The following is a 27665-nucleotide window of genomic DNA, read 5'->3' as shown; positions in this document are numbered from 1 at the left end:
GGGGCGGCCGGGCTGGCGCCGGTGCGAGCGCCGCGCTGGGGCTGCGGCAGCGCCGGGGCAGCGGCGGGATGAGCCCTGCGGAGTGAGCGCAGCCCCGCCTGACGCCCCGCGCCGCTCTCGGCGCCTCCGCCCCGCCCGCCTCCGCTCTGGCTTCGGGCCCCTTCTCTCTGCGCTGCGGCGGGCGGAGGCGGCGGAAGGAGAAGCCCATGGAGGGGAACCGGGACGAGGCCGAGAAGTGCATCGGGATCGCGCGGGAGGCGCTGGAGGCCGGGAACCGCGACCGCGCCCTCCGCTTCCTGAACAAGGCGCAGAAGCTCTACCCGACCGAGACGGCCCGAGGTGAAGCCCGGCCCCCTCCCCGCTCCCGGTGCCCGAGACGAGCCCGGACCGACCGCGGGGCCCGCAGGAGGGCGGGCGCAGAGGGGCCTCCCCCGGGGGGGCCGTGCAGGCCGAGGCCAGCGGGACCCGGCCCAAAGGCAGCCCGGGGGCTCTGGCGGGGTGCGCGGCTCGGCTGGGAGAGGAGGCCGGAGTGCGTGCCCAGGGGCAGCGCTCGGGGCAGGTGCCTTCCCCCGCCAGTGCATGACTCTGGCGTCAGGCGCTGCGGAGGAGTGGGTTTACCTCCCCCGGTGCCAGCGGGAAGCTCCCAGGGCCGACCCAGCTCCTCGCCTGCATTCCCTCTCCTCCCTACAGCCATCAGTAAAAGCGCAGCCATACAGACGAGGCTTAGCCCCTATTAACATAAGGACATCTCAGGCCCCAGGCCGAGACAGGCTGGGTTGGCTTCTTTTCTGTCACTGTGAATCACCCCTCTCTAACAGTTTGCAATGAGAGCTGCATCTCCAGAATGGACTGTGTCTTCATTCTCTAATATACTTGTGGTTTGCGTTTTCTTGGGTTTGGTTCCCTTTTGGTTGTACAGCAGCCACGAAGGAATTGCACCCGGGTTTACCTTTGCTAAAGAAAATAGAATATGTGGCACCTCCAAGATGTAATTAGCTCTCCTTACTATTCCATACTAAACCAAAAAAAATTTAGCAACCTTTTAGTAGAAAGTGTTTAGAAATAATTGTTTCGAAGGAGCAGTAGTAAGGTTTCAGTGTATGTAGAACTGTTACTTGTCTTGGAGGCTTTCTGTCACACAGTGCCAGAAGTCAGCTCAAAACACCTTTGGACGCAGCAGGGACTTGTTGCGTGCCTCTGGTTCTTACTTACGTAGTGTGTGCTGTGCAAGGAGTAGGAACAACTTCTGTGCCCTGTACCACTTAAAAGGCCTCAGCATTTGCCATTTCTGCAGTGGAAGTCTGAGGCCAAATCTTGATTGGAAGTTCCTGTGAGGAGATGCAGTGAACATTTTTGGGCCTCTTATCTCCTGACTTCTTCTTATATGCAAACATTAAATGAAGACTTCACTGGCGTTTTTCTTTTTTTAATTAGTGTTTAATTTTTTTCAAGTGTTTGTTTTTTCTCCTGCAAGACAGCATGGATGTTGCCATATTCCCCTAAATTTCTGTGGCTTGGGAACATGACATGCATGAAAATACTTGGAGCTTTTTGGAATCTGTGTTGGTCAGGAGGCAGGAAGGCAGAGGATTTCAATTCAGCTTCTTTCACCAAGGAGAGCAAATAGCTTCATCTGCTTCACACAGCTTGTTATCATCTTATATCTCAAAGAGTTAAAGTAGCTTTCAGGAAAAAAATCTGACTTGTTTTGAGCATTTGGTTTTTTTTTTTTTTTTTTTAAGTAGGACTGCCACTACATAACCACCATTATAAAGTATTCAGTGCAAGAAATAGATGGCTAATTAGGCTATTGTCTGTAGGACACTTGTTTTATTCACTGTGGAAATTAGCAAAGTCATTCACAAATGAAGTACAAACCTGGGGAAAAGAATTTGACCTTTTGGTAGTGGGCTGTAATCTGGGGAAAGTCTTCTTAAAAAGCTTCACAGAATTTCTGTGTGATGTTAAATAAGTCAGTTCACACCGTTTCCCTTAGTGACCAGCTAATTGTTTGTGCTTCGTTTTTCAGGTATTCAGCTTGAAACAAGGGCCTCATTTGTGGAACTGGTGGGCAGTTAAAGCTCCATCTGAAGCTAAAGAGAATTGCAGATGCCCTAGTACCACTGAAAAAGTTCAGGCCCTAGGCCTGATTTGAACTAGGTACTTAGAAATTAGGGGACTCTGTAAAATTCTAATATCTCTGTGCTTCAGTTTTCTATCTGTGGAGGTTGTTAAATCTTTTAAAATCATCGCATTTCCTCCCAAAACACCACCAACTCAATGAATTTATTTTGGTTTTAAAGTTTGAGGCACTTAAATGGCCCTCCTAAAAGTGCAGTAAAGTGCAAGGACACAGACTTCTCTTTTTCAGGACAGGTTGTGGAAGGGCTGCAAAAATTTACAACTGGCATTTTACCCTAAGAACAAATTAAATTGCTTTCATTTGCATCTTTTAGTTGGGGGTCCACTTGAAGAAAAGAATCAAACCTGCAATTCATAATTCAGGTAATCAAAAATGTGTCATAGCACATACCAGAGAGAAAGAAGCAATTAAGGTTTTCTGGGCCCATTTAGTTCTAACACAAATTCTCATTTTACAGTCATCATGTGTTGGGTTTTTATGGTGTTAGGACAATGTGGTGCAGCTCCAGTTGCCTCTCTGCTCACTTATTTTTCTCTGGAGTGTGGGTTGGAAGGTAGTTGAACTAATTCCTCACTGAAGTTGCAGATTGTTCGTGTGCTGTACCTTTGGTATCGTTTTGAGAACAATTGCCCACCATTTCGCAAACAAAGTTGTCAGTCATAAAAGCAATGAGAATGGTAATGCTGAATCTTTTACTGGTGGGAGCTTCCTCCTCCTGATGTTGTAGTGGATTGCAAAAGGGCAGAGAATAGGTTTTAACTGTTGTCTCTAAAACAATACCATGTGTGATCTGCTTTTGGCAACATTTACATTTAAAGGGCATTCAGCAGTAGTTCAGTCATCAGTGAAGTTTAGTTTTGCTAAACAAAGGCTGCCTCAAATACGCTGACTGCAGCAGTGCTATTTTAAGGCTTTACTAGTGTGGAATGTAAGGGCAGTGCTTATTTAATGATACTGAGCTAATGACTTCATAGTAGCAGTGTCCACGTTGATGTCACTCTTTGCTAGAAAATTGTTTGATTTTGGTTTTTACTAATGATTCATCTTGAAACTGAACAGAACCTAACTGCTTGTCTGGAAAAGATTTTTTAGAGTGAGTTTAAATATAACAAAGGACAATATGTCCCTTTCAAACACAGGTGCCATTGTGTTTGAAGGCAGAAAACAATGTTAAGGAAAACTTTATTTTTTCAGTGCTTCTTAAGATTTTCTTGCCCCGTTTCTGATGCTGCCTTTAAAACCAAATTTTTTGGGAGCATGTCAGTTTGGTTTTTAGGCTGTTGCATTAGGACAAATTCTGAATTAAACAGAATTCTTCCATTAGTGAAAGTGGGGGGGGAGGGGGGGGTCATGTTCAATGCATAATGGAATCAAATGTAGTCCAAGGATCTTTCATTCAACAGCAGGTAATAGTACACACAAGAGAGGCTTCAGACACACTCAGAGATAAGACTCGTTGTCTTACCTGCTAACAAAATATATCTTTGGTTCCCCTTATGTTGTATTTTGAAATACTAGATGCACAGTGAAAGTTTTCTTAAATGCAGAGTTAGTATTGCATTCTAACAGCTGGTTTTACCACCAGCAATTCATGGAAGAGTCAGAGTATTTTCTGAATATCTAAACTGTATCTTCTCTTTGAAGGAAACAATGGCCCCATACCCTTTGTGTGGTTTTCTTTTTCAGTGTAGGACAATAGCATGTTTGTGTACGCTGTGTCCTGCTGTTTTAAGAAGCTCACACTGATATATTTGAATTTTCTTTTTTTAAGCATCCTGCATTGTATTCTCAGCAATGCAGCTCCATTATGAGGTCTGAGAAGGGGATTAGGAAATAGTGATGTTTAAAGTATACTGCAACCAAACCTATTCATTAAGAGACTTAGAGCCATGCTTGCTGTGAAGAAACACTGGATGTTAAAAATGCAAACTGTTGCCCATGGCTGCGTTTTTGCCATTTCTGCTCCCACAGGTTCTGCATAAATGTTGGGGCAGGGATGAGAAATTTCTAGAGCAATACCAATATGAAAGGAGGAACTGCAAAACTTTGAGTAAGCATCTTTTCAAGAAGGCCACATGTTCAGTAGGATTCTATGCGATGCCATTGTTACATGTCATACTTACTGGATAGATAATTATTTTTTTGTTTTGCTTTTCGGTTGCACTTCTTTGGAGTACATTCAGACTGAATGTGCTCCATTCCCAGGGCACTGTCTGTTCAAAGCTCAGTTCCTGATTAGCTCTTAATCTGCAGATTTGGTCACCTCGTTGGAGTTGTTACTACTTCATTTACCTCAGAACTTCATATGCCACAACAAAGGATATTAGAATAAAGTATTGCAAATATTGAATATGTCCTTCAGTTATAGTCCATAATGCAACTGTAGCTCTCCTGTTTTCAAGCTCCAGATTTCATTTGTAGTGAGAGCATGCCCTCATTTACAACTAGACATCTAGACATTCCTTATATCTGCTGTAAAGAGCCTGATCTGATCAATCCATGAGGTTTGCTGAGGCAGGCAGAGGGCAGGACTGGCTCTGAAGTCAGCTGACTTTGTTGTTTGGGCTGAGTGTAGCTATTCACTAATAAGTGAATGTAAAAGTAAATACTGGGGAGCTTTTGAGAAGTGGTGGCTCTCCTTTTCAACAAAGCTCCACTTTCTTTAGTTCCTGTGATACACAATCTGATGTGTATGATCCCAGTTTGCTGCTGCTCTAAGAAAGACCATGCTAAGCAGAGGAATTTTTTTTTTTTTTAATTTAGGAGAAAATTCTTAAGGATTCTTCTCACTGGCTTTCTAGAAAAAAAGTGCTGTGCTTTCACAATGCATGGGACATTTTTCCTTAGCATTTTTTATTAGTGCATTTTTGATGCAGATAGTAACTAATTTTCTTTATGAAACAAATTTAGCCTATGTAGTTTGCCATGTTGCTCTGAAGGAATCTGTTTTCAGGAAAGGTGGACTATTTAATAATCTTTGGTCTATATTATACTTTGTGTACAGTCCCTTGTGTTAGAATGGTATTGTTTCTGATTCATTGCTAAGACAGATACCCCCAAAATAGAGGCTTATATACAGAAAGAAAAAACGGACTTTGTGTATAATGTTTATTAAAACGGCTAAACTTGAGATCTGCTGGAACATGGAATGAAAGAACATTTCAAGAACTAGCAGAAGCCAACTGGTTTTCAAGATTCAGGTCTTGAGCTGGGTGTGCTTGGCTGGTCCTCGGCTGGTTGTGGCATTTTAACAGTGGTTTGAATTTCAGCTGATATTGCCTGGAAGGAATAGAGCATCAGTTTGTGGCAGTAATGACTCAGGTTACAGATAGGTATGTACTGTAGGAACTGAAATGTGCTGGAGATGGGCTTGATGTCTCTGTGGAATAATTTGCACTTTCTATGGAGTGTAAGGTTAGTTCCTCTTCTTCAATTTGCAGTTGCTTATTCAGATATTTTCACCCCAAGGCACAGGTTCAGTGCCGCTTAAAAACATCTAGAAATGAAGCACCTGGACAAATTCTCTCCAGTGTTACATTACCTTGGCAGAGATGGATGGGAGGAGTCTGGTCACTAATTTTGAAACACTTTTCCATAGTTTTGCCACGAAAAGGAATTGTTAGGCTGGCTGCAGAAACATTTGTGACACAAAGTGGTGATAAATAAGGAAGGAGGATGTAGCAGCTACTCTTGTCATGTGATGCTCTCATCTGAGATACTTGAGAGCCCTGACTTATTCACTAATACCTGTAATGATACTATGATATACTGTTGTTTTTATAGTTTTGTTGGAAGCTATTATGAAGAATGGAAGTACTGCTGGGGGAGGCGCTTACTGCCGAAAACCAGCCAGTAACAGTGATCAAAGTAAGCCCAACAGCACGAAGGACAGCAATGCATCTGCTGCAGGTGAAAGTGGAAAAGGCTACAGCAAAGACCAAATGGAAGGAGTATTAAGGTATGCCTTAAATATGTCACTGCTTTTCATTCTGTGTGTTATCTACTTACCCTTTCAACTCTGTCATCTAAAGGAGCCACAGGAAGTTTGAGGTTAGCTCAGAGGGGTTACTTGTACTGAACTTTGACTGGAAGGAGGAGTTTTGCTGGTTTTAAACACCAAATAAGACACTGTCACTTTTTGCAACAAAGATGCTAATCCTTTCTTCATACTATTAAGGCTACTTTGTGGAAAAAATAATACTCAAAATAGTTATTGAGTAGATCTCATGGTAAATGGAAAAAGTTATGAAAATTCTGTTGTACAGCTTACAGGAGAGTGTTTCTATTCAATATTTTTATGCTAAAGATACACGGTCACTCCTAAAGTTCATTTTCAAGCTAATCTTGCTGTACAGGCTGGTCTTAGACAAATATTAAAATTATTTTGGTTTGAATGTAAAGGTGTCTGAGAAGCACTGGAACACATTGTCTGAGTTGCAGTATAAACTCTGCTTAGTGGAACTTGATAGTATTAAGATGAGGTGACATCAGGAAAAGATGTGGGAAAAGAAACAAAGGTCAATAAAAATGCTTTTTTGAGGCAAGAAAGTCTCAAGTCATGTTATTATTGCCTACTTGCTGGCTGTAGGAGCAAGAAAAATACTGTTTCATAGGTGCCTGGGTTTCTGCTAAAGAAATAGGGATATAGCAAGGAAATTGCGCAGCTCAAACCTCACTATTTTCACATAAGCCTAGCCCAAATGTTTTCAAGGGAGCTTGAAGGGAAATCAAGAGGTCCCTGTCTCCTAGTTTGTGTGTATTGGATGTAGTGCATAACAGAAATTTGGGGGGGGAGGGGGTGGCAGTTTGTGTGCATCTGTGAAATGTGTGTTATTGTTGATAGAATCTTGGATCTTCCTGAATTTCAGTAATCTGTTCAGCTGTGCTAACAGTGAGGAAAGAAGTAGTTTTTTCTTTGTTGATACAGAAGCTCTACATTTAGACAGGTAGCAGCAGCTCTCACGTGGTTATCCTCTTGGTGTTATTTACTAGTGCTTTTCATTTACCATCATCTCTGCTTAACTAATATTATTACCTTTTGTGATACATCTGAAGTAAAACCTGGATAAGCCTGTATGTTTTTGTTAAAATGATTGTAGATTGTGTGCTTGTACACACATATGTGAGACAAAATATCCAGAAAGAAGTCGTCTGTAAATGTGGCTTAGGTCAAAATAAGACATGTCACATACTCCCAAAAAGCTGCTGCAGAGAGGGCTGTCTTGGTGCCAATAGTCACTCACCTGTGACATGCCATTCTGAGCTGCAGTCTGCTTCGACATCAGGCTCCCTGCAAGATCAGTCTGTTTGTTTGTTTTAGCAGAAGGTACCTTACCTACTTTGTCTTGACTGAAATAGTGTTGTAGAGCTAGCTTTTTTCTCTGGTAGGCTTTTGTGGTATTGGGTATTGCTTTCTTGAAGGGATTTGTTAGATGCTATATAAGCTTAATCCAGTTTGTTGAGATCAGGCCCAGAGTCAGGGGTGTTCAAGAATTGCACATTGAGAATAATCTGATGCAACATTGATTCAAGAATATTGAATGTTTAACACAGAGTTTTAAAACCTACCAAGATCTTTGCAAAATAAGTGATTGTAATACCTTACAGAACAACCCATGTTCGTTTGTTTAACATATCACTTAAAATCATGTGTTAAAGCAATGTCTTTACCTTTGCTTGGGGAACGCTGCCATCCTTTAATACAGCAGTTCATGAACCTTTAGAGAGAGATGAATTTTTTGTTTAGATGTGCAGTGATCAACAGAGCAAGTTTTGAGTTCATGTTGAAAGTTTTGAAATGTTTGTCATGTTATTATTTAGTGACATAAACCACTTAAAAAATTTGTGGTTAAGAATTAAAAACGTGTGCCTTGCCAAGGAGAGCAGAATTAAATACAAACAATGGCCTAAAACTAAATAGAAAAATATAACACATTCAGCGATGATAACTGAGAGAAAGTTCATGTTTAAACCACAGTGAGAATGAGCTGTCCAGTTGGAAACATGACAGACAGCATGTGATATTGCTTCAGTCAGGCCCCAGATTTTTCCGATTAAATGAAACATGCCCCTTTGGGGAGGGTATTCTTTAGAGAGTAGAGTTTGTCACCACCATATGCTTCTGCTGTGATGCAGTGGGATGGTTTTCAGATGTTTGAATTGGTTAAAGAAATTGTGTGTGAAAAGAGGTGGTTTTAAACAGTGTTTCATGCCCAGTAGTTGTCTTTTTTTTTTCATAAGGGAAGAAGTTTATAGACAGCAAGATAGCAAAGCCTCCAGACTTCAATGAATTCTGACATGAATTCTGACTTCATGAATTCATGACACTCAGCACAGATGTTGGACAGAGTGGTTTGCATGTGCATTATTCGAAAAGTCATTATCCTCAAATATTCTGAACCAATAACTTCCACTTTCAGCTACACTTCCATGCCATTTCCATTGCTTTTGTTGTAAGCTTTACTGACCTGTCAGGGCAACTGACTCTGAGCTTCCTGGCTTGGATCACTGATTAAAGTTCCTGGAATTGTACAGCTATCTTGAATTTGCTTGTGACAGCAGATTTAACAAGCATAGTGAGGATATGCTTGAAGCAATGTAACTAATTTAGCTGCATTAATTTTCATCAGGGTTACTCTAGTAATGTGAGTAGCTATGAGTACAAACAAGCACCTAAGTGCTGGCTTCATTTTTTCCACATACACAGGGGACACTGATCACTAGCAAGTTACCATAACAGTTCTGCTCTACAGGGAGAAGCGTAAGATGTAACATTATTTCTTTGATTGCATAAGTGCTGGGTAATGCTGCTCTTTGTGGGAGCTGTGCTTGCTATTTCAGTGTGACAGTTTGAAGGTTGAGAGATACCACAGCACTTTGTTGCTTTTAAGTGGAAATGCTTTGAAAATCCCGTCTGTAGGGATTTTACCTACAGATGCATCTGCATTTTTATCTTAATGATTCTTACCTTGTCACTGAGAACTGGATCAAGTTGCCTTAACACTCTTAGGTGACCTGCATGTGGGAGATATTGACAGGACACTAGCAGAAATATGCTAGGACCCACAGTAGACTTAATGCCTTCTTAGAGCAAGTGCCCTAGAAGTCTCTAGTCAACTGAAAGCTACACAAGCAATGTCAGCTTAAGACAAGTGTCATGTGAGAATCATGTGACAAAAAAATCAGATATTTTCATGTTGTATGTTTTATATAGGGTCTCATTAAATGATCTTAAAATGCATATGGTGTTTGACCTCTTTGGTCTCTTTTTTTTTTTTAGTCGATAAGCCATAGCATGAATTCCATATTGCCTTTTTGACATCTGAAAGAAAACTGCCATGACTAGTAGTATGCTAAATTTGCATTGTTGTCTTGTGAAAACTGTGGTAGAATACTGCTTTTCCTGCCTTGCCAGTGCCTGCTTCTTGGAAGAAAGCACAAGAATCAAGTTTTATTTGGATTTTTGAGACAGAATCAAACCAAACGAATGGAGGCATGAGTTCTGTAGAAACCTTGCAAGGCAGGATTAAGTGTCATCGAGCAGTGGTCAGGAATAATCAGTAGCTTGATTTGAATTCATATAGTGAACCAAAAAATTGCCTCTACAGACTTCATGGATCAAAGCAGGAGAATAAGTTGAGTGACTGACTTTTTCCAAGCATTCTGCTGACACTTTCGCAAATCCAGCAAAAAGAGAGATATTGGTTCTTTTCTAGCATAGTGTCAAGAAGATAATTAATTGGAAGTGGATTAATAAGAGCAATCAGTATGTGTTAAAAAAAACCCACCAAAGCAAGGAAATCAGGGCATGCCTTTAATTAGGCTGTAAAAATGCCATGAATTGTTGAAATATCTAGTTGAATGGTTGAGAAATTAAGGTGGAAATCATAGTCATAGAGCCTGTCACAGAAAAGTGACGGAGAAGACACGATGGACTTAGTCAGAAAGCTCATAACTAAAATAAGATATTAAATAAAATCTGGAGAAAAGTATGCTGATGTAAATGCAGCCTTGACCATTTCATATAATACACACAGTAGAAACAAACTGATCAGGTACATTCAAGAGCAAGTTAGTAAGACAAGCACCCTAATGTGTTGCTGAATCTGTCAGTGCAACAGAAGTCTGAGAGTTCTGGTGCATTTGTTTCAGAAACTAGGGATATGCTGGTACCAGTGTGAGTTCCTTGACAATGCTGTGACCTTCTCTTCCCAATCTAGAGCACTTCTTTCAGCCCATGTTTGTCACCCAAACTGTGACTGACACATTCCCAGCTCAGCTGCAAGATACCATTTGCATCAGGCTCTCTGGCATAATTTGAAATTTGACCTGCATAGATTTTGGTCTACATTTTACTGTGTTTTTCTGCTCAACTCTAGGATCTGAAGTCAGTATAGCTTCCTCTTGCTGGATTCTTTGTCACTAACATACATGTTGCTGCTCACTGCTGCCCAGTTCAGATTACCATTGGGAGAAATAATTGTGGCCCCCTTGACATGCTTCTGGTTGAAGTATTTGTCTTTTGGGCTGTTCCTGTGAGGCTTTGGAAGACCCTTTGAAATACCTCATCATACTCCAAATTTCATGATTGTGCATTGCTGCAGGTATTTGATACAGTAAGGCAAGCATCTCTGATAGGTGTTGTTAATCTGATAAAAGCTGTCAGTGCTGACCTAATCTGAATTGTAGATTTGAAAAGTGATCTGACAAGCACAGCATTAAGATCACATCATTTTGTAGTCACAGGAGAGCCAGTGGTGGCAGCCCTAGGGCTTCTGCAGGTGATAAGAGCTGTTTCAGGACCTGAAGGGCTTCCTCTGCTGTCAGCCATCAGAGCATGGGGAGGAGCCCAGCATCCAGCAGAGTTGTTGGTGCTGCAGTTTGAAGCTGGCTGACCAGTTCTACTGCAAGTGCCTTGTCAGCTGCAGGCTGGGATAGTGGAGCTTTGCAAGTTGTGATGAGATACCTCTGTCAACAGATTGGGCGTGAATGTAGACCATCACTTGCTCTCCTGCACTTTGGGAAGTCTATTCTGTAAAAGTCAGGTGTTATTTCAGGAACAGCCAGCAAATCTGTTAATCAGAAGGACAGTGCCAAGGTGTTGGCAGGGGACTAACAATTCAACAAGGAGAGAAATAACAGAAATAATTTGATAGTAATTCAGATACAGAAGTGGTCCAACCAGAAATGAAAAGTACAAGAAAAGCAATTCACAAAAAACTAAAACCCCAAGCAAAGTATCAGTGAAACACCAAACTTCAAATAAGCCAGAAATAAAGAACAACAAAAATAACCCATTCAATACAAAATGAGCAGTTAGTAAGCAAGTGATGTGTACATTAGAATTTTAAAAGGAAATGTCTGTCTGGAGTTTATGTATGCAAGAAAAGTAGCAGTAGGAACTGCAGTGCCTTAAGGGCGGCAAGACCAAACAAACAACAATTTGAAATGCAGCATTCAGAAAGTTCTTCATGCTGAGAGTGTTGCAGAGGTTTCAGGTGCAGTTAAAAGCCAGCAGTAACATCAGTGATGGAGCTTTTCCAGAACCTCCACTGATTTTACCCTTAATTTTTCCCTGCCTTTACTGGCTGATTTTTGTGCCCTGTAGTAAGACAAAAGTGCCACCTGCCTTCCCATGACAAATCTCCACAGGATAATTCAGTGGTGCAGGTGAGGGTTTCTGGCTGAGTGAGGATTGTCAGGTCAGTCCACTAAAGTAAAGAGGTGAGGAATATGTCCAAAAATGTCTGCATCTTCTGAGGAGCAAGGATCAAGTTTGCCATGGCTTCCAGCAGCTGAAGAGAAATTTCTCATCAGGAGAGTGGAGTTTTGCAGGAAGAAGACTTGAAGCATCTCTTAAAGGATGAGGAGGGATGGGGCATCTGAGGCTGTGTGCTGGGGCATCTGAGAGTGGTCTGTGTGGTCCAGCAGTGTTACAGAAGCCTTGTGGCTGCACAGCTGTGTGTGACCTGAGTACTGGTGACCCCACACTTGTCCTGTGATAAAGTGACTTACCAGCTTCCATTTGTGATGCATTAAAGTTTTGCTTCTCAGGAGTACATCACAAACACTGATAACTTTGTTTAACTGGAAAGTTCCTTCTAATTATCTTTGCTTGTCCCATCATCCCCAGTGCAAGTTTTGGTGCAGAACTCACATGAACTCAGCTGAGGGGGGAAAAACAGAGGTGTTATCCTGTTATGATTGCCCTGAATTTTGCTCCATCAGGAACCTCCTGGCAAAAGTCACTGACTCCCTCCCAGGAGGAAACTGCATTAACCAGATGCTGGCAACTTACAGTCCAGGTGGTTTTTGCCTTGAGGTGGCCAAGCAATGGTGTAAAACTGTTGGCTAATGGCAGAGTGTGGCAAGGGCTTCATGGCATAAGGTCACTGCTGAAAATTCCAGGCTTAGGTATGGTTTTTGGCCCCTGTGCATTTGTAAGGTCATTTAATGGTTTTTAGCTTTAAAGCTTGATCTGCCTAATCCAAAGTCCAGCTAAACTGCAATTTTTCCATATGTATATGCATGTTCCACATTTGTGTTTGTAGAATTTTTCATTTACCACTAGGAAAGACTAGCATTAATCCTTTAGATCTTTTGGTAGATACCCACCATTTCTGCTTCTCCTTTGAGGGTTATCCACTGTGGAACATCCACTGGTTGTGAACAGGAGGGAGCTCTCAAGTGGATTTTGGGGAGTTAAAAGTACAGGTTGGCATCTGTTGCGTTGTTCTTTTTTTTTTCCCCAATATTTCTCCTTTTGGCATCCTAGAGTTGTAAAATGAATGTATATTGCAAATAAAAAAACTTCCCTGTTTTTTTTTTTTTTTAATGAAAAATGACAATATGCTGTTGAGGAAGAGAGTTGTTGAGGATGCACAGTGCTTAAAAACACATGAATGAATGTTTAACACCAGAGTTCTAATGCTAAAACAAGAGAGTTGTTGGGGATGCACAGTGCTTAAAAACAAATGAATGAATGTTTAGCACCAGAGTTTTAATGCTAAAACAATAACAACTTCACTAAACATTGACAGCTTGCTATGTAATTTTATATCAACCAAAGTTCTGAGGAGTCTGGCCCACAAACAGATAGTTCATAAACAGTTGTTGAAGAGAACTTAGATTGGATGCTGAGATAGCAATTTCATTAAATAAAAGCTTAATTTGATACTGTTAAGACATTTAAATAAAGCTGCCTGTTCTTGGTACAGTTCATAAGTCATCTTGGCATTGAGGCTATGGATTAAGGGATCTGTACACTACCACACTTCTTTCTGCTTGTACAGATTGCAAAAAAAATGTTTCCAGTACTCAAGAGTATAATTTAATGTATTTTCTTTCCACCCTTTCTTGGTGGATTCACTGTGTTCTTTTTAGTTAGCTCTATCAGCTTCCTAATTGGATCTTATTAAATGTTACTTCAAAATAATGAGATATATTTATTTCACAGGATGTTTGTGTTGGCAGCTGCCCATACATTCAGTTCAGTGCTCTTGTGAGCATTACACCGAGGCTTCCACAAAAGCTTCTGTATTTGAACACAGGAAAGAGGATCCCTCAAATGAAACTTGATTTGATCAATCTGGGAAGTAGGACGGACCACACATGATGGTGTGGTTCTACTTGTGATGCTCACATTCCCTTAATTACAGGATTCTCATTCCATGAGAATGCCAAAGGCTTGCTTGCCCCCTTGTTTTCCACAGGGCTGCCTTGTGTATAATCTTGGAAACATTAAACCCAAATTTATGTAGACATTTGTGCATGTAAAAGAATTCAGATACAATTACAGCCATGTGAAGAGACTCACATGAAGCTTTTAAAGTATTTTTGGATGTAATTTCTGTTTCTTGCTCAGACCAGCCCATTTCTTTTGGCATGCACCCCGTGTCAGTGTGCCTCATTTCTGTAGTGCAAGTTTGGGACTCAGCCTTTTCTTTCTGAATTTTTACCCTAGTAACTTGGTCTGATTGTTAAGCTGTATTTACTGGTTTGATCAGTTCTTCCTGCCCACAAAGAATAAATGTTCTCACTTTTCCTCTAAGTACTCTTTTTTTCTTCTGGGGTATTGTGAAGTATACTAAATCATTACATCATTTCCAGATTTTGCTTTTCCTGTCTGGGTTAGACAGCCTACAAAAAGAATATTTCTGAGGTTTGAGTTTTAAAAAAATGCTACACTTGATTATTATATGAGATAAGCTAAATATGTAATTGCTGGAGCTGATAGTGGGATTTTGAGTATACATAAACACTTACAGAAAGATTGTTAGGATCCAGGTGCATTCCTAGCAGCAGAAGTATTCTCACATGTTTTATTCCCTGAAAAGTGAATGCTTGAGTGATGGTATAATTAGACTTTAGTTTGGAGAAAGGGAGGTGTCGTTTGCTTTGTTTTATATCCTTCTTACTGAAGTGCATTTGCTGTTTACAGTCAAAACACATTTTCCTACCTGCTAGTTGTGCAAAGTAAATTTGTAACCTTCTTTTTCTGCATTATTAACAGCAATTTTCCTGTAATTGTGGATGAGGAAATGCTACAATAGTTGCAAACTGAAACCTTTTCTTACAACTGTGATAGTTCTACAGTAGAAGTAAAATAAATTTACATAATAAGCTCAATAGTGAGTTTTTTATGAAAAAATTACATTCTTTGTTTCTAGAGTGGATATTTAAAAATAATTTATATCAAAAGCAGAAGATGTAATATAATGCACCAGTGTAGTGTATGACCTCATTCACAGCTGTGTGTTAACCCATTACTTTTACATCTTTGTGCTTGCACTATTTTACATCATTTTCTTTTGCAGTATAAAGAAATGTAAAAATTATTATGAAGTCCTTGGAGTGTCAAAGGATGCAGGTGAAGAAGACCTAAAGAAGGCTTATAGAAAACTTGCTTTGAAATTCCACCCAGACAAAAACCATGCACCTGGAGCAACAGAGGCTTTTAAAAGTAAAACACCATTTTTGCTTTAAATTTATTTTATGATTAAACTTCATCCAAATCCATATTTGTCTGCATTGATTGCTTGTATTTTCACGAATGTAAATGTGTTTTTTAGCTGTTGTTGGACTGACATTTTTATTCAAGTAAAATTTTGACGTTTGTTATATTAGAAGTATAGATAAATAACATGGACTTTGGCAATAGGGCTTGGTTTCAGAAAACTGACTGTAATGTTCAGTACAGGGAGCAAATACTTAATCTGTGAAACCCAATTGTACTTTTTTATTGTTGTTGACTTAATGTAGTCATTGAATTTTATTGCCTTGGATCTTTACTGTACTTGAGCTAGAAAAAAAAGAAAGCAGTCCTTGATAGCAAAATGCAGTTTTTTCTGGATCACTTGCCACACTAAGTTGCCTCTTCCTTAGAATTTCTTGTATAAATGTAGTTTTACTACATTTTCTGCATAAAAACACCTGAGTTCAATCATCGCCTTACTAGTAGTTGCCTTTGACCATTTTTTAAGTAAAATTTATAGTCTGACTTGACCTTATTTAAGGCTGCCCAGCTTAGCCCTACACAAGGGAAGTTATTGAAGAAAAGCCTTTTAAAGAAAACCACAGCTTCATATCAGATGAAGAAAAATGTGAATCTGTAAGAAATGATAATGCATAAACAATCTGATTGTGGTACATCTTTTTATTTTTTTCCTGTGTGAGGTTTACATGCAGACATTTGAAAAAATCATTCGGATAAAACACTTAAATTGGGGAGGGAAAAAAAAGTCCTGAGCAAGACTTCTGATACAGACTTTAAGAGGTAATTACAATAATATATTAACAATTCCAGATGAAAAGTAGATACAGCAGAGCAGGAAAGTTGATTGCTATTCATTTATTTAATACAGCTATGTGATGTCTTTATCTAAAAGATACTATTCCTATAAAATTGTCTCAGGCCCTGGGAATAAAATAGTTCTTCCTTGTTAATAGCATTTCAAATAAATAATCTTTAAAATGTTAAAAATCAGCTTCTTAATATTTTAGTTAATGTGAGCACTTTGTACAAGTCTAATTTCTTCAGCTGAATTTCACTTTCTGGTTTTTAACTAGATGAGTAAATGAACAGAAAATTTTGTAGGGGAATCTCATTGACCAAAAATTATTTAATGACAACTAGCATTTTCTTGCATTGAAATTATCGTAATCCTTTTGTATGGCTGTGTAAATTTATGGTTTAGTTTTCCTTTAAAGATATCTGATCAGTTTCTGATATCCATCCGAGAAAAGGAGTTTATAACAATACTTTTTATTTCATAATAATGCTTTATTTTAAGGAAAGGTCACAGTATAAAACAGAATTGCATTTTATGATAGGTAAGGTGCTTAGATCTTGACCAACCTAATACTACTCTTGTATTGTACTGAGCAGTCTTACTGAAGTGAATTTTAAATCAAAAAGTTTGTGCAAATGTAATAACTTCTGCCATTTTTATCAATTTAATCAAAAATCTTTCTTTTGAAACTTTTGAGCAGTGGCTTTTTTTTCATTTTTATGTCCTTTTTGGAAAGAAAATTATATTGTAATCAAATCTGTTGTGTATTAGCACCAGATAATCAAGAGCAAGTAACAAACAGGCATATTGTGACAGTAGGGTAACTCCACTTTATGTGCAGTCACCTGATTTATCCCTCTTAATTTTTAATTCTTGGGAAAATCTAAATTTTTACTACCAGTTTTATCCTTGTACTGAGCAACAGAACAATATTTGATGTCAGTTTGTATCATGCTTCAGTTCAAAATAACAGGCTTCATTTCTTTGGGTTTTCTCTTCCACTTAAAGGAATTGCTTAGTTTTTTTCCTAAGGGCATATTAAAAGATATGTAGCTAAAACTCATTAACTTTTGCTTAGATTGAATAACATTTAAAATATTAATTATAAAGTCACAGTCTTATTTGCCTGTGTTGAGGTTATAATGTTGCACCTTCCACGAACTTTTGATGACTAATGGCTTTTCAACACTGAAAATCATAATCCCTGGGTCTTGGGTTGTTGGCTGCAAAAGAACTCTTTTGTTGGAGAGGCCTGGAGGAGAGAGTAGAGAAAGGCAGAAAAAGTTTAATGAAGATCTGACTGAGTGAAGATTGTTCATCAAGTGGCAATACAAACTTTCCATCAATCTACAAGATCATTATGTCTGTGCTCAGCAAGAAAAAAACTTCTGAAGTCAGCAGTATATGAGGGTTTTCTTGCTGATTTTCTATGCTTACCTAAGTGAGGTTTTTTTCCTTTCTGCTGCCAAAATGGAAGCTGTTCATTTGTGATACCATAGCATAAACAGGGACAAGCATCCAGGCCAGGCCCTCCAAACACTTAGGTCACATTGACCGCCCGAGGAATGCACACATTCCTGTCACGCATGCATATTGTACTCCTCAGGTTACATCATGCAGAAATTTGTGTTATTACTGTAACAAATACCTTCAGAAGCATGAATAAAAATACACTCACACTCTTGTAGACAATGAAGTTGGTGCATTCCAAGAAATGCCCACTTACCAAATGAAACCAAAGAAAACCTGCTGAGTCCATGATGAGTTTTTAAAGCTAGCTGCCAGAGCAAACTGCAGTTACTCAGCTCCAGAGTCTCATTTAATGCTTGATGCTTTTTTTGTAACTGCAGTGAGAGAGAACATTTCCACAAGGGTAGGTGTTTCCCTAGAAAAGGAAACAAAGCTCTCCTGCCTTCTGCCTTGTTTAACAGGATAAAAGGCCTTTGGATAGCGGTGGTGGGAAACGTTGTGGAAGCTATTCTAAGAAAAGTGGAGATGTTTCTGGACCTTGTTCTACTGTAGCTGTTTTGTAACATACACTAAATTGCATCGTTTGCTGCCTATTTTTGACTATGAAATTGCAATTTTCATGCTGGAATAGCTTTTATCATGCATTTATGGGAGTTGTGTTTTATTCCTTGCTTTAGAAATCGGCAATGCGTATGCTGTGCTGAGTAATCCAGAGAAACGAAAGCAGTATGACCTTACAGGCAATGAAGAGCAAACTTGCAATCACCCAAGCAATGGCAGATTCAACTTCCATAGAGGTTGTGAGGCAGATATTACTCCAGAGGATCTGTTCAACATGTTTTTTGGAGGGGCCTTTCCAACAGGTATTTGTATATACCAGCATAATTGTCGAGACATACTGCCCTGAGTGGTATTAGTGTTTATGATGTTATAGAATAGTAGAATAATTGCAGTCAGCCTTGATCCCCAGCTCTACAATGTGCGTCAGTTTATTTTTCCCTCTAGTGTTGCTAAATCCCAAAAATGTCAGTTCTTTGGGGTTACTATCATACAGCCTAAATACTTTAGGCAACTTGAAAATTTTGAGATACCTTAACGTCATTTTGTGTGCTGTTGTGCAGTAATGTAAAGTGCTTTATGTTGTTTCTGTACTGACCTCTAAATAGTGTTTTTGTACATGATTTAAATGTGGATGTTCCTTCCTCAGGTAGTGTACACTCATTTTCTAATGGTCGTGCTGGCTACAGCCATCCAAATCAGCACCGTCAGAGTGGGCACGAGAGGGAGGAAGAGAGGGGTGATGTAAGTTTAAGCACCATTGGCTTTAACCTTCAAAATTTGCTTTCAGTATTGTGATTGTACAGGAGCTCTGCACTGTAGAGGAGGATTTGTACCTGCCAGTTGGGTATTTTAAACTTCAGTGGGTGGTTCGCTTACTGACTGGTAAATAGGCATGCAAATTTGAGAAGGTAGTAGCCTGGTTTTGTAAACCTGATATTGTATGTCACTCTCTTACTGGTGACTAGGTATTATTAACCTATATATGCCACTAATTGTGGCCACTAATCCTTGTAGGCATTGAAAAATTTATTTGGGCTGAGGTAAGAATTGAACTTATGGCTCAGTATTCACCTAGATTAATTATCTCTAGTCCTGTATAATCACATATCACTGTATAGATGAGACCAAATCATGGCATAAAGTGCAGCTGAATTCAGCTTTTATGTGGTAGCTGCTTGTGTTATGTGCTAACCCATGAACTCCTGCAGCTCAAGCACTGTGTGAATATTGTGTATGCATTTGAAAGTTCAGATAATACCACAGTGTTTACAGTTACTGTTTTCCTAGCAGCTTTTGAGGCTTAAAGCAAAAAGTCACACTTAGCATTAAGTATTGTCAGATTTACCTGTTTGCTTGATGAATTATGAAATACCTGAATCTGCTTTTTTTCCTTAGGGAGGTTTCTCTATGGTCATTCAGTTGATGCCTATTATTGTGTTGATCTTTGTCTCCTTGTTGAGCCAGTTAATGGTTTCTAACCCTCCTTACGCCTTATACCCACGATCGTAAGTAATGATTAATTACATCACCTTAAAGCAGAGGGGAAGGTATTGTAATCACCCTCTCCCACTTAGAAGCATTGTGGAGAGTCTTCCATTAGTTGATCTTTGATTTCCCACAGTGAAGAAAGAGAGGGGAGGTGTAGATGAAGCAGAACAAAAACTTTAGGTGCAAAGAACATGCTGTAAGAATATAATGGAGAAAAGAGGTCAGCAGTACCTGGAGTTCAGGAGGTCTAGTACAAGGCAGTGGGTCCATGCAACATGGCCTGTTGCAAAGGTGTTTGGATCTCCAACATAGTTAATCAAAACCTGAAATCTTCTAAGGCTCATTACTCTTTTGGGGGTAATCTATGTTTGTAGAAGGTGAAGAACTTGAAAGCAACTTTGTCATCCTCATTTAAGTGTAAAAAAGATGATGGCTGGGAAAATTGTCTGTTCTTTGCTTCATTCTAGGTGATAGTAAAATCTTCTTTTTCTTGTACAGAATTCTACTTGTGAAACTTACCTGTTTGGTACAGTAGGATATTTAAACCTTTTTTTTCTTGTGAGAAATAAGTGACTTGAACCAAGCCTGCAGCTAGCTGGTAGAAATAGCGCACTCACCACACTGGTTTTAAAGGGCCCTAGTTCCTTGCAGAGCCCCACAACAGAAAGGTTTCTTTCCTCCTGTTTTTCAAAGTTCTCTATTTCTGGAGTAGGATGTTTTTCCCTTCTGCAACTAAGCTGTTGTAATGCTTAGAAAAGCTTTTCTGCCAAAATGCTTGCATCCGGTCTTTGATTTTTAATCTACAGAATGCCAGCAGGAAAATGAATTTATCAGGGCTGGCAGCAAACACTTCAGAATGGAGATGCTGCACTGGGTTGCTACAGAATAGTAACCTGTTTCTGTTGAGTTTGAATGTAATTTTCTATTATTAAAACTTTTATTTGGCTAAAGAGGTATGAAATAAGTGTCTTAGTAAAGTGGATTTTTTTTGAGATCAAGTGTTTAAGCAGCAGAAGTTAATGTTTAGGGAAATGCAATAATTTTATTCTCTAGCAGATTATAGAGCTATTTTTTTAGTTATTCGTCTTGAAATGGCAAATTTGGGAATGTGCTGGTATTATTCTGTAAGGGCAATATGTTTTTAAAGTCTATTTGTGGTGTAAAAACAATAATCAAATTAATATTTACTCTTTCTCTCCCCCTGCCTCCTTTTTTGCAGAAGTACAGGGCAGACCATAAAAATGCAGACAGAAAATTTGGGTGTCATTTATTATGTCAATAAGGACTTTAGAAATGAATACAAAGGAGTGTCGTTACAGAAAGTGGAAAAGAGCGTGGAAGAAGATTATGTATCCAACATTCGTAATAACTGTTGGAAAGAGAGGCAACAAAGTAAGTTTGGTAACTGTGCAATTTCATGAAGTCATGCACTACTATAAAAATAAATTGCCTGAGGCAAGAAGGAACTGCTTGTATTATTTACAATATCTCAATGCAAAAGTAAGTGTAAGGTCCCTGCTGTTTCTCACTTTAAAACTGTCCCCAGTGTCACTTAGTTTTTGAATTTTACTCAGTGATCTAACAACCATTTGCAAATTATCAGCAATTTTAACCTACTGCTTTATTAGCTGTGACCATTTCTCAGAAAATTAAAGACTACACTAAATTGATAATGACAAAGCTTTTGTCCTTAACTCACTGCCATTTTTAAGAATTCTCGGCTTCCACATTACTTTATCATGGCAATAGCTCATTTCCCTGGGTGCTTCTATACAAGTAAATAAATAAACCAGAAGCTTACATAGGTGTTTCCAGAGAGATGAAAAAATAATCTGCCTTGGACCACAATACATACAAACACTGCTTTTCCAGGCAACCAAGGACAGGCAGCACATCCTGTAAAACAAGGGGGTTTAGTTTGCCATCTGTTTCTCCAGTCTAGTATTATACAATGAGTTACTTCTTTTCAGAAACCTAGAATTCGGTGTTAAAGCATAACAATACTGAAGAGCACCACCAGCCTTGTCTAAATCAGCATCAATTTTAACCAGTTTTTCTGTTAACTGTGACCATTTTGTGAGCTCTGTGGGAACAGCACTGCTAAAATTACATCAGTGTTGAAACCAGATGATTTTAACTTTTCAGGTGGTGAGCTTCAGTCATAGAAAACTGGAAAAATAATTCATTCATGAGCTGTCACTAAACTGACCAGAAACAAATAGAATGTAATTCTCTGAGTCAGATCACATGTTCCTGTCCAGCTTTAGTCTCTGCAGTCCAGTTGTTTGGTACTTGTAATTTATCAGGTTGTGAAAACTGCCCAAACTGATTTTGAGTAAGAGGCTCCTAATGGTTTTGCTTTTTGTTTTCTGATTATAGAAACAGCTGATTTTGTGGTTTTATGGATTTAAAATACCTGTTGTGTCTTAAATCTTCTTGACAGTTAAAATCTATCCGGGGTTAATTGATGTTTAAGAATGTCTTGCATTTTGAGTTGAAGTGACAAAAAAGATTTTACAGAATTGCAATGTCAAGCTGTTGAGCTCCAGTATAATACAGAGAACTCTTAATAACTCTGAACACTGACAGTCTGAATCAGCATTAGTTGAAGTAAAGGGCTTAACATGAAGATTGGATTTTTTGGGGCGCAGGCAAGATGCTAGAGGTATCAATAGCAATGCAGGATCACTGAGAGTGGCCTATATTTGTAATGTTTAATGAGGTCTGACAGAAGTAGTAGGGGATTTTCTGTTATTTTTTTTGTTGGGGATTGGTAGGATGTGTTTTTTCTTGTTAATCAGATGCTGCTGTATGAACTCTGAGGCAGCTGGAAGGCTAATACAGCTTTTCCTGCTCAAAAAGATGGAATTGTTACAAAGATCCAGCAAAGGAAAACTGTTGCAGTACTGTTTCTGTGGTGTCTGATGAAAGTTACAATAGAGAGAGGAAAAAAGGGCAAGGGTTAAAACCTGAGGTGTTTTGTACAGCTCTGTCATGTGCCAAGTATTCAGTCTGTAACCAAAAAACTCTTTTCTCTTTTTTCCTTAAAGAAACAGACTTACTTTATGCAGCAAAAGTTTATCGAGACGACCGTCTCCGAAAGAAAGCAGAGTCCATGTCCATGGAGAACTGCAAAGAACTAGAACGGCTGACCAGCCTCTACCGAGGAGAATGAGCTACAGTTACACACACATCTTACCTATGCTGTTATCTCTCCTGAAACTGAGAAGAGATTTAGTTTCACCATGGATGCTGGAAAAGAGGGTGGATGTAAAACTCTACTGTGTAGCTGTTTCCAGAAACCTTATGCTGAAATATCATTTAACGGCTTCTTTACCTACTGTGAAATATAGGTAACTTTAATTGTTTAGATTTTACTTCAAAGCTTCTGTGAATTCTTTCAGCAGAGAGAATAGCTCAGAAAGGATGCTATACTTGTAGAGACTTAGTCATAGTGGTTCTCCTCTAACATATTTGCCATGTAAATATCTGTGGAAAGAACTCTTTGTGTATATATGAGTTAAATGACTTTCTATTTAAAAATCTCAGAAATTTAGTTCCATACTACATTTTGTCTCACTGATGGAATAAATAGTATGATTACATCACTCCTATTCAGATGTCAAGTGTGTGGAGTTGAAACAATAATTTTTAATATTTTATCTCTAACTCTATGTAAAATCTTCTAGGTTTACCACTTAGAGGAACTTGGTATTTTTAAATATAATGGCATATATTCCTAAATATCTGTTGGGGTAAATTGATCTGGTGTAGAGTAGCAGTTTAGCTGTTGTAGTTTTTTAGCATTTCTAAGCAATGCTGAGAAAAATAAGAACTACACTAATCTCTTTTCCAAGTAAATATTTGCAAATGCTGTACAGACCATTATAAACATTGCTTTTAGTACTTGCAACAGTTTACAGCAGCTCTACCATTTGGTATTCCAGTAGTAGTCCATATGTACGGTTAACATGCATCCATAGCTTCCTTAATTTTCTCTGGAAAGGTAGAGGAAAACATGCAACACTAAATCTTAACACAAATAAAAAGGCAACCTAATTTTTTTTTCCTGGCAGGCTTCCATTTTCTTACTACTTTTTTATTTCAAGCTAGGTTCCAATACTGATTCCTCAATGGGCACCGCAAGTGGAACAGGGAAATTTTACTAAGGACAAGCTATGTGCCTTTCAACCCTTTTGCCAACTATTTAAATGCTTTGCTGCTTTGCAGTGTGCTCCTATGGTCAGAGCCCTATCACTTGTCAGAAGAGGTAGAGTATGGTTTTTTTGGGACCAGAATGTAGCTGGACTGACTTGTAGAAATGAGCAAGCCTACTGTTTGGCTCCTGCATAGAAGATCATGTAACTCAGTGGCCTGGAAATGGAAACTAAATGTAGCCACACCTGCTGATGCAAAGAGGTGTTCTGAAGCAGCTAAGTACAATGTACTTAAAGTTTATCAGAGTATGTTGAAAATCTTTTTAGGTTCAGTAGCTGATGTTTTTTACATTTTAACAGTGTTATGCAGGGGAAAAATTCTTGTATTTGAGAATGCCAGATAGCTTGTACTATGGGCAATATATTTTGTTTGAGAAAACTGCTATCTTTGAACAATGCTGTCAGTTCATGTGGAGCCAAATATTTCTCCTAAACTGAAAATTTAAATACTTTGTGTAACTTCACTGCAATTCCTTCTGTTCTACAGCAGGATATGACTTTACAAATATACTAAATGCTATTATTCCAAATGACCCAAAAAACATTTTGCATATATCCCTTTTCCAGATTGTCCCAGTGGAAATGTCTGCTTTTGGATTGGTGTAACATGAGACTGGCTGCAGGCTTTTAACTAAGCAGCTAAACCAGCATTCAAGGTGGACATAAAAGCCTGGGGCACAAAACAGAACTAAAAGTTACTGAAACAACAACAAAAAAAAGGGGTTGCTGTACTGAATGTCCTTGCTAAGACTACAGTAAAAGGGTTCAGATGTAATGGAAAGGCATCCAGTTGTTTGAAATATGCAATCAAAATCTGTGGAGAAAACCAGATTCCCCAGATTTTGTAACTGTCCAGAATGTATTGTAATTATATTAATGAAAACAAACTATCAAAGTACATCCTGGTACTCCTGTGTCTTCTTAAAAGAAGAAAGTTGTTCCAAAGGCTTTAACAAGTACTTGGGCCTTCCTGTTTACAAATGAGCTTGCAAGTGATCCTTTAGTTAACAGGAAAAAGGATCTATAACACATTTATCAAATCTTGGAACTGTGAAGTCAGAGTGAACAGATGGTCTTAGCAAAGCTGCCTATAATAATCCTATGGGCTGTGTCTGCCCTGCAGCCACTTCTGGTGCAGGTGAGAAGTGGGGAAAGGGATGGATGCTGAGCTGTGTCAGCTTGGTCCCATTGCTATCAGTTCCTCTGCAAACCAGAATGATGTGCTGGCTGTGCCCTATGGCAACACAGACATCCCAGAAGGTTAAAAGTGAGACCTAGACTGCAGCATTTCATTTGACTACCTATTGCAATTAGCACTTTCTGAAAAGGAAATAATATGTTTATACTGGTGGAAGTATGCTGCTTAGCATTTAACAGATTAAATAGTTGCACACTTTGAAATGTAGTAATGTGCAAAACGATGCTGTGAGTTCCTGTGGCGTAAAGATTAAGCTGCTCTAAATATGGCCTGCAAAAATTCTTTTAATATTTCGAGTGGGTGTTTTTCTCCTCATGATTGTTGCTTTCTTTCCTCAACTCTGAAGGGTTTTTTTCTTCAGAAATGTCAATATCTTCCCTGGATTTGTTGAGGGAATCTACTGGAAAGTTCAGAAATCATTTTCTCATGAGCAAAATGCAAATTGAAGAGGGTGGAATACTTAAATCTTTTCAGATGACCTTTCTTCAGAAGGCAAAGTTCCCATTAAAATAAGATATTGGAAAGAGAAGGGGAAAACAAAACTGTTTTTTAACAGCCTGACTAAAAATCCCTCAACATTTTAGCTAACCTGCTCCTTACTGTTTTTATTTAATCATTACCTTTCATTTAATCTAAAGATAGCACAAGCATGGGTTCTTGGTTTTATCCTTTAAAAGGGCAGGCAGAAAAGCCCTGCAAAAAGAGAATAATCTTGGCATGACTCTGACATAGCCTAATGAAAAAAGGAGGTGATTTGCATCTGCTGAAATATAACATCAATATGTGTTCTATTTATGGAGCATCCTGAGTCACAAGCGAGTTCAGTGTTCATGTCTGATGAACATTTCCCTACAAGTTCTCTGTTTGGGTAAAACAAGTATAAATTGGAATTTTTTACTTTTTTTTAACGGTCTTTTTTCTTTTACAAGTTTCCAAGAAATGGTAGAACAATACAGCACTAAAAATGTAACAGATGCATTTAAATAGACAGCAGAGACAACTTTAAATAATAAATATTTTAATATAATTTTGTAACAAATGCTGTAAAAGGATTAAAATGGTAGGGCAAGAATATTTTTTAAGGTTGTTTGTTCATAAATTTCATTCATCCTTAAGCAGTTGTTACTCTGACTTCTTGTAGCTCTTTTTGTCAAATAGAAGGGAAGTGCAATAGTAAAAGCATTTTGTTTTTTTTAAAAGCGGTAATATTAAATAAATTCCTGAAGCTCTAAGTTACATATAATGTAAGAAATAGAGGAAAGAGCTAGGCCATTTGTTGTGGTTTAGCCTTGGCCATGACCCCAGCACCGTGCAGCCAGCTGCTCCCACCCCTACAGCGCCACGGGAGGAGAGCCGAACTCAGGTAAAACCTCTGCGCCGAGATGGCAGCGGTTCAGTCATGAAACAAAATCAGATATCAATGATCAATAGCAATCAGAGGGAGACAAGGGAGAGAGGAATAAACCCCAAGAAACAGAAGTGATGCCCAGCACAATTGCTCACCACACTCTGACTCATGCCCAGCCTGTCCCTGACAAGCAGTCAGCAGCTCCTGACCAACCTCCCCAGTTTGTACACTGACCATGAGATGCTCCATGGGATGGAATATCCCCTTGGCACATTCAGGTTTGCTGCCCTGGCCATGTTTCCTCCCAGCTTCTTGTGCACCTGCTCACTGCCAGAGTATGGGAAACTGAAAAATCCTGGATTTAGGGTAAACACTGCTCAGCAACAGCCCAAGTATCAGTGTGTTATCAACATTATTCCCACACTGAATCCAAAGCACAGCACTGTACCAGCTGCTAGGAAAAAAAGTAGCTCCCCTATCCCAGCTGAAAGCAGGACACTGTTATAAACTATACTTCCCATACTGCTCAGTCTGGCAGGAATTAGGTTTGAGTATTGGGCTTCTCCACATTTTTAGGAATAATATTAAAATGCACTGTTTAGTTATGATGTTATCCTTCATGCAGAATACACTTCTTCCTTCAGTACTGGTTTATTCCATGTGCAGAATGACTGTCGTTGGGATGGGAGGATAAATTCTCATTAATAGTAATACAGGAGCCATCTCATAGATGCTTTTGCATAGCTTTTATTCCAAATGTGACAGGGAAATAAGTAAAATTTATTACTGAGCATCATGGCTGCAAATAAAAAAAGTTGCATTTTTAAACATTTTTAGTGTATAGCAGGGAATATTTTAATAAATGAGAAGACCAAGGTTGTCCCAGGTAGCATTTTCAAAATACTACCAGAAGCTTAAATGATGATTTTATGGGGTTCTCTTTTAAGTATCTCTCTAATATGACCAAGTCCTTATCAAATTGCTGTGTGTGCATGGCTTGGATTAAGAAGGAGGTATGGATTCTCAGTATTCAAATAAATTTGTTCTTTTGAATGACCTTTTCCTCTGTTACTTGCAAAAAGTGACTTATCTCTGTTTCAGGCTTTTTGGAAACTTCGCTGGAAGTTCAGAAACACTAGCAAGTGATTTTTTTTTTCTTTTAATTTACACTTCTTAAAATTTTCATTTGATACTGGCATCTAAGCAAAATCTTCAGGTATCAACAATGGTCTAGTCACTGGTGGTGTTCCCTGGGCTCAGTATTGGGCCCAGTCCTGTTCAGTATCTTTACTGACCATCTGGATGAGGGAATTGAGGCTACCCTCAGTAAATCCACAGGTGACACAAAGTTGGGTGGCATTGTTGATCTGCTGGAGAGCAGGAAGTCTCTGCAGGGGATCTGGACTGGCTGGATCAATGGGCTGAGACCAGCAGAATGAGGTTCAACAAG

General features: G+C 39.0%; 1 protein-coding gene across 3 annotated transcripts; it reads left to right on the top strand.

The window, feature by feature from the left end:
• Positions 1-27271, top strand: DNAJB14 (DnaJ heat shock protein family (Hsp40) member B14). Of its 3 annotated transcripts, XM_050974210.1 has the most exons (9): positions 3-339; positions 2457-2505; positions 5927-6101; positions 14959-15104; positions 18081-18266; positions 18611-18705; positions 19360-19469; positions 20672-20844; positions 22503-27271. In XM_050974210.1, exons 3-9 carry the CDS (start codon positions 5944-5946, stop codon positions 22625-22627), a joined length of 993 nt encoding a protein of 330 aa, XP_050830167.1. In that variant the 5' UTR covers positions 3-339; positions 2457-2505; positions 5927-5943; the 3' UTR covers positions 22628-27271. The 3 variants fall into 3 exon arrangements, 2 of the variants coding, with proteins under 2 accessions (XP_050830167.1, XP_009099532.2); XM_009101284.4 differs by lacking the exon at positions 2457-2505; XR_007777540.1 differs by lacking the exons at positions 2457-2505; positions 18611-18705; positions 19360-19469; positions 20672-20844; positions 22503-27271 and adding an exon at positions 15818-15917 and having other exon boundaries at positions 1-339; positions 18081-18224.
• Positions 27272-27665: the final 394 nt, after the last annotated feature.

The sequence above is a fragment of the Serinus canaria genome, chromosome 4, assembly GCF_022539315.1.
Source record: "Serinus canaria isolate serCan28SL12 chromosome 4, serCan2020, whole genome shotgun sequence".
NCBI lineage: Eukaryota > Metazoa > Chordata > Aves > Passeriformes > Fringillidae > Serinus > Serinus canaria.
The sequence above is the reverse complement of the archived record's forward strand: the minus strand, read 5'-3'. Positions and strand labels throughout refer to the sequence as shown.

Excerpts from the sequence above, each read along its gene's own strand:
- DNAJB14 (XM_009101284.4), top strand. The coding sequence starts at position 207 with ATGGAGGGGAACCGGGACGAGGCCGAGAAGTGCATCGGGATCGCGCGG. Across the intron at positions 6,102-14,958 it reads CAAATGGAAGGAGTATTAAG|TATAAAGAAATGTAAAAATT; the intron begins GTATGCCTTAAA and ends TTTCTTTTGCAG. Across the intron at positions 18,706-19,359 it reads GGGAGGAAGAGAGGGGTGAT|GGAGGTTTCTCTATGGTCAT; the intron begins GTAAGTTTAAGC and ends TTTTTTCCTTAG.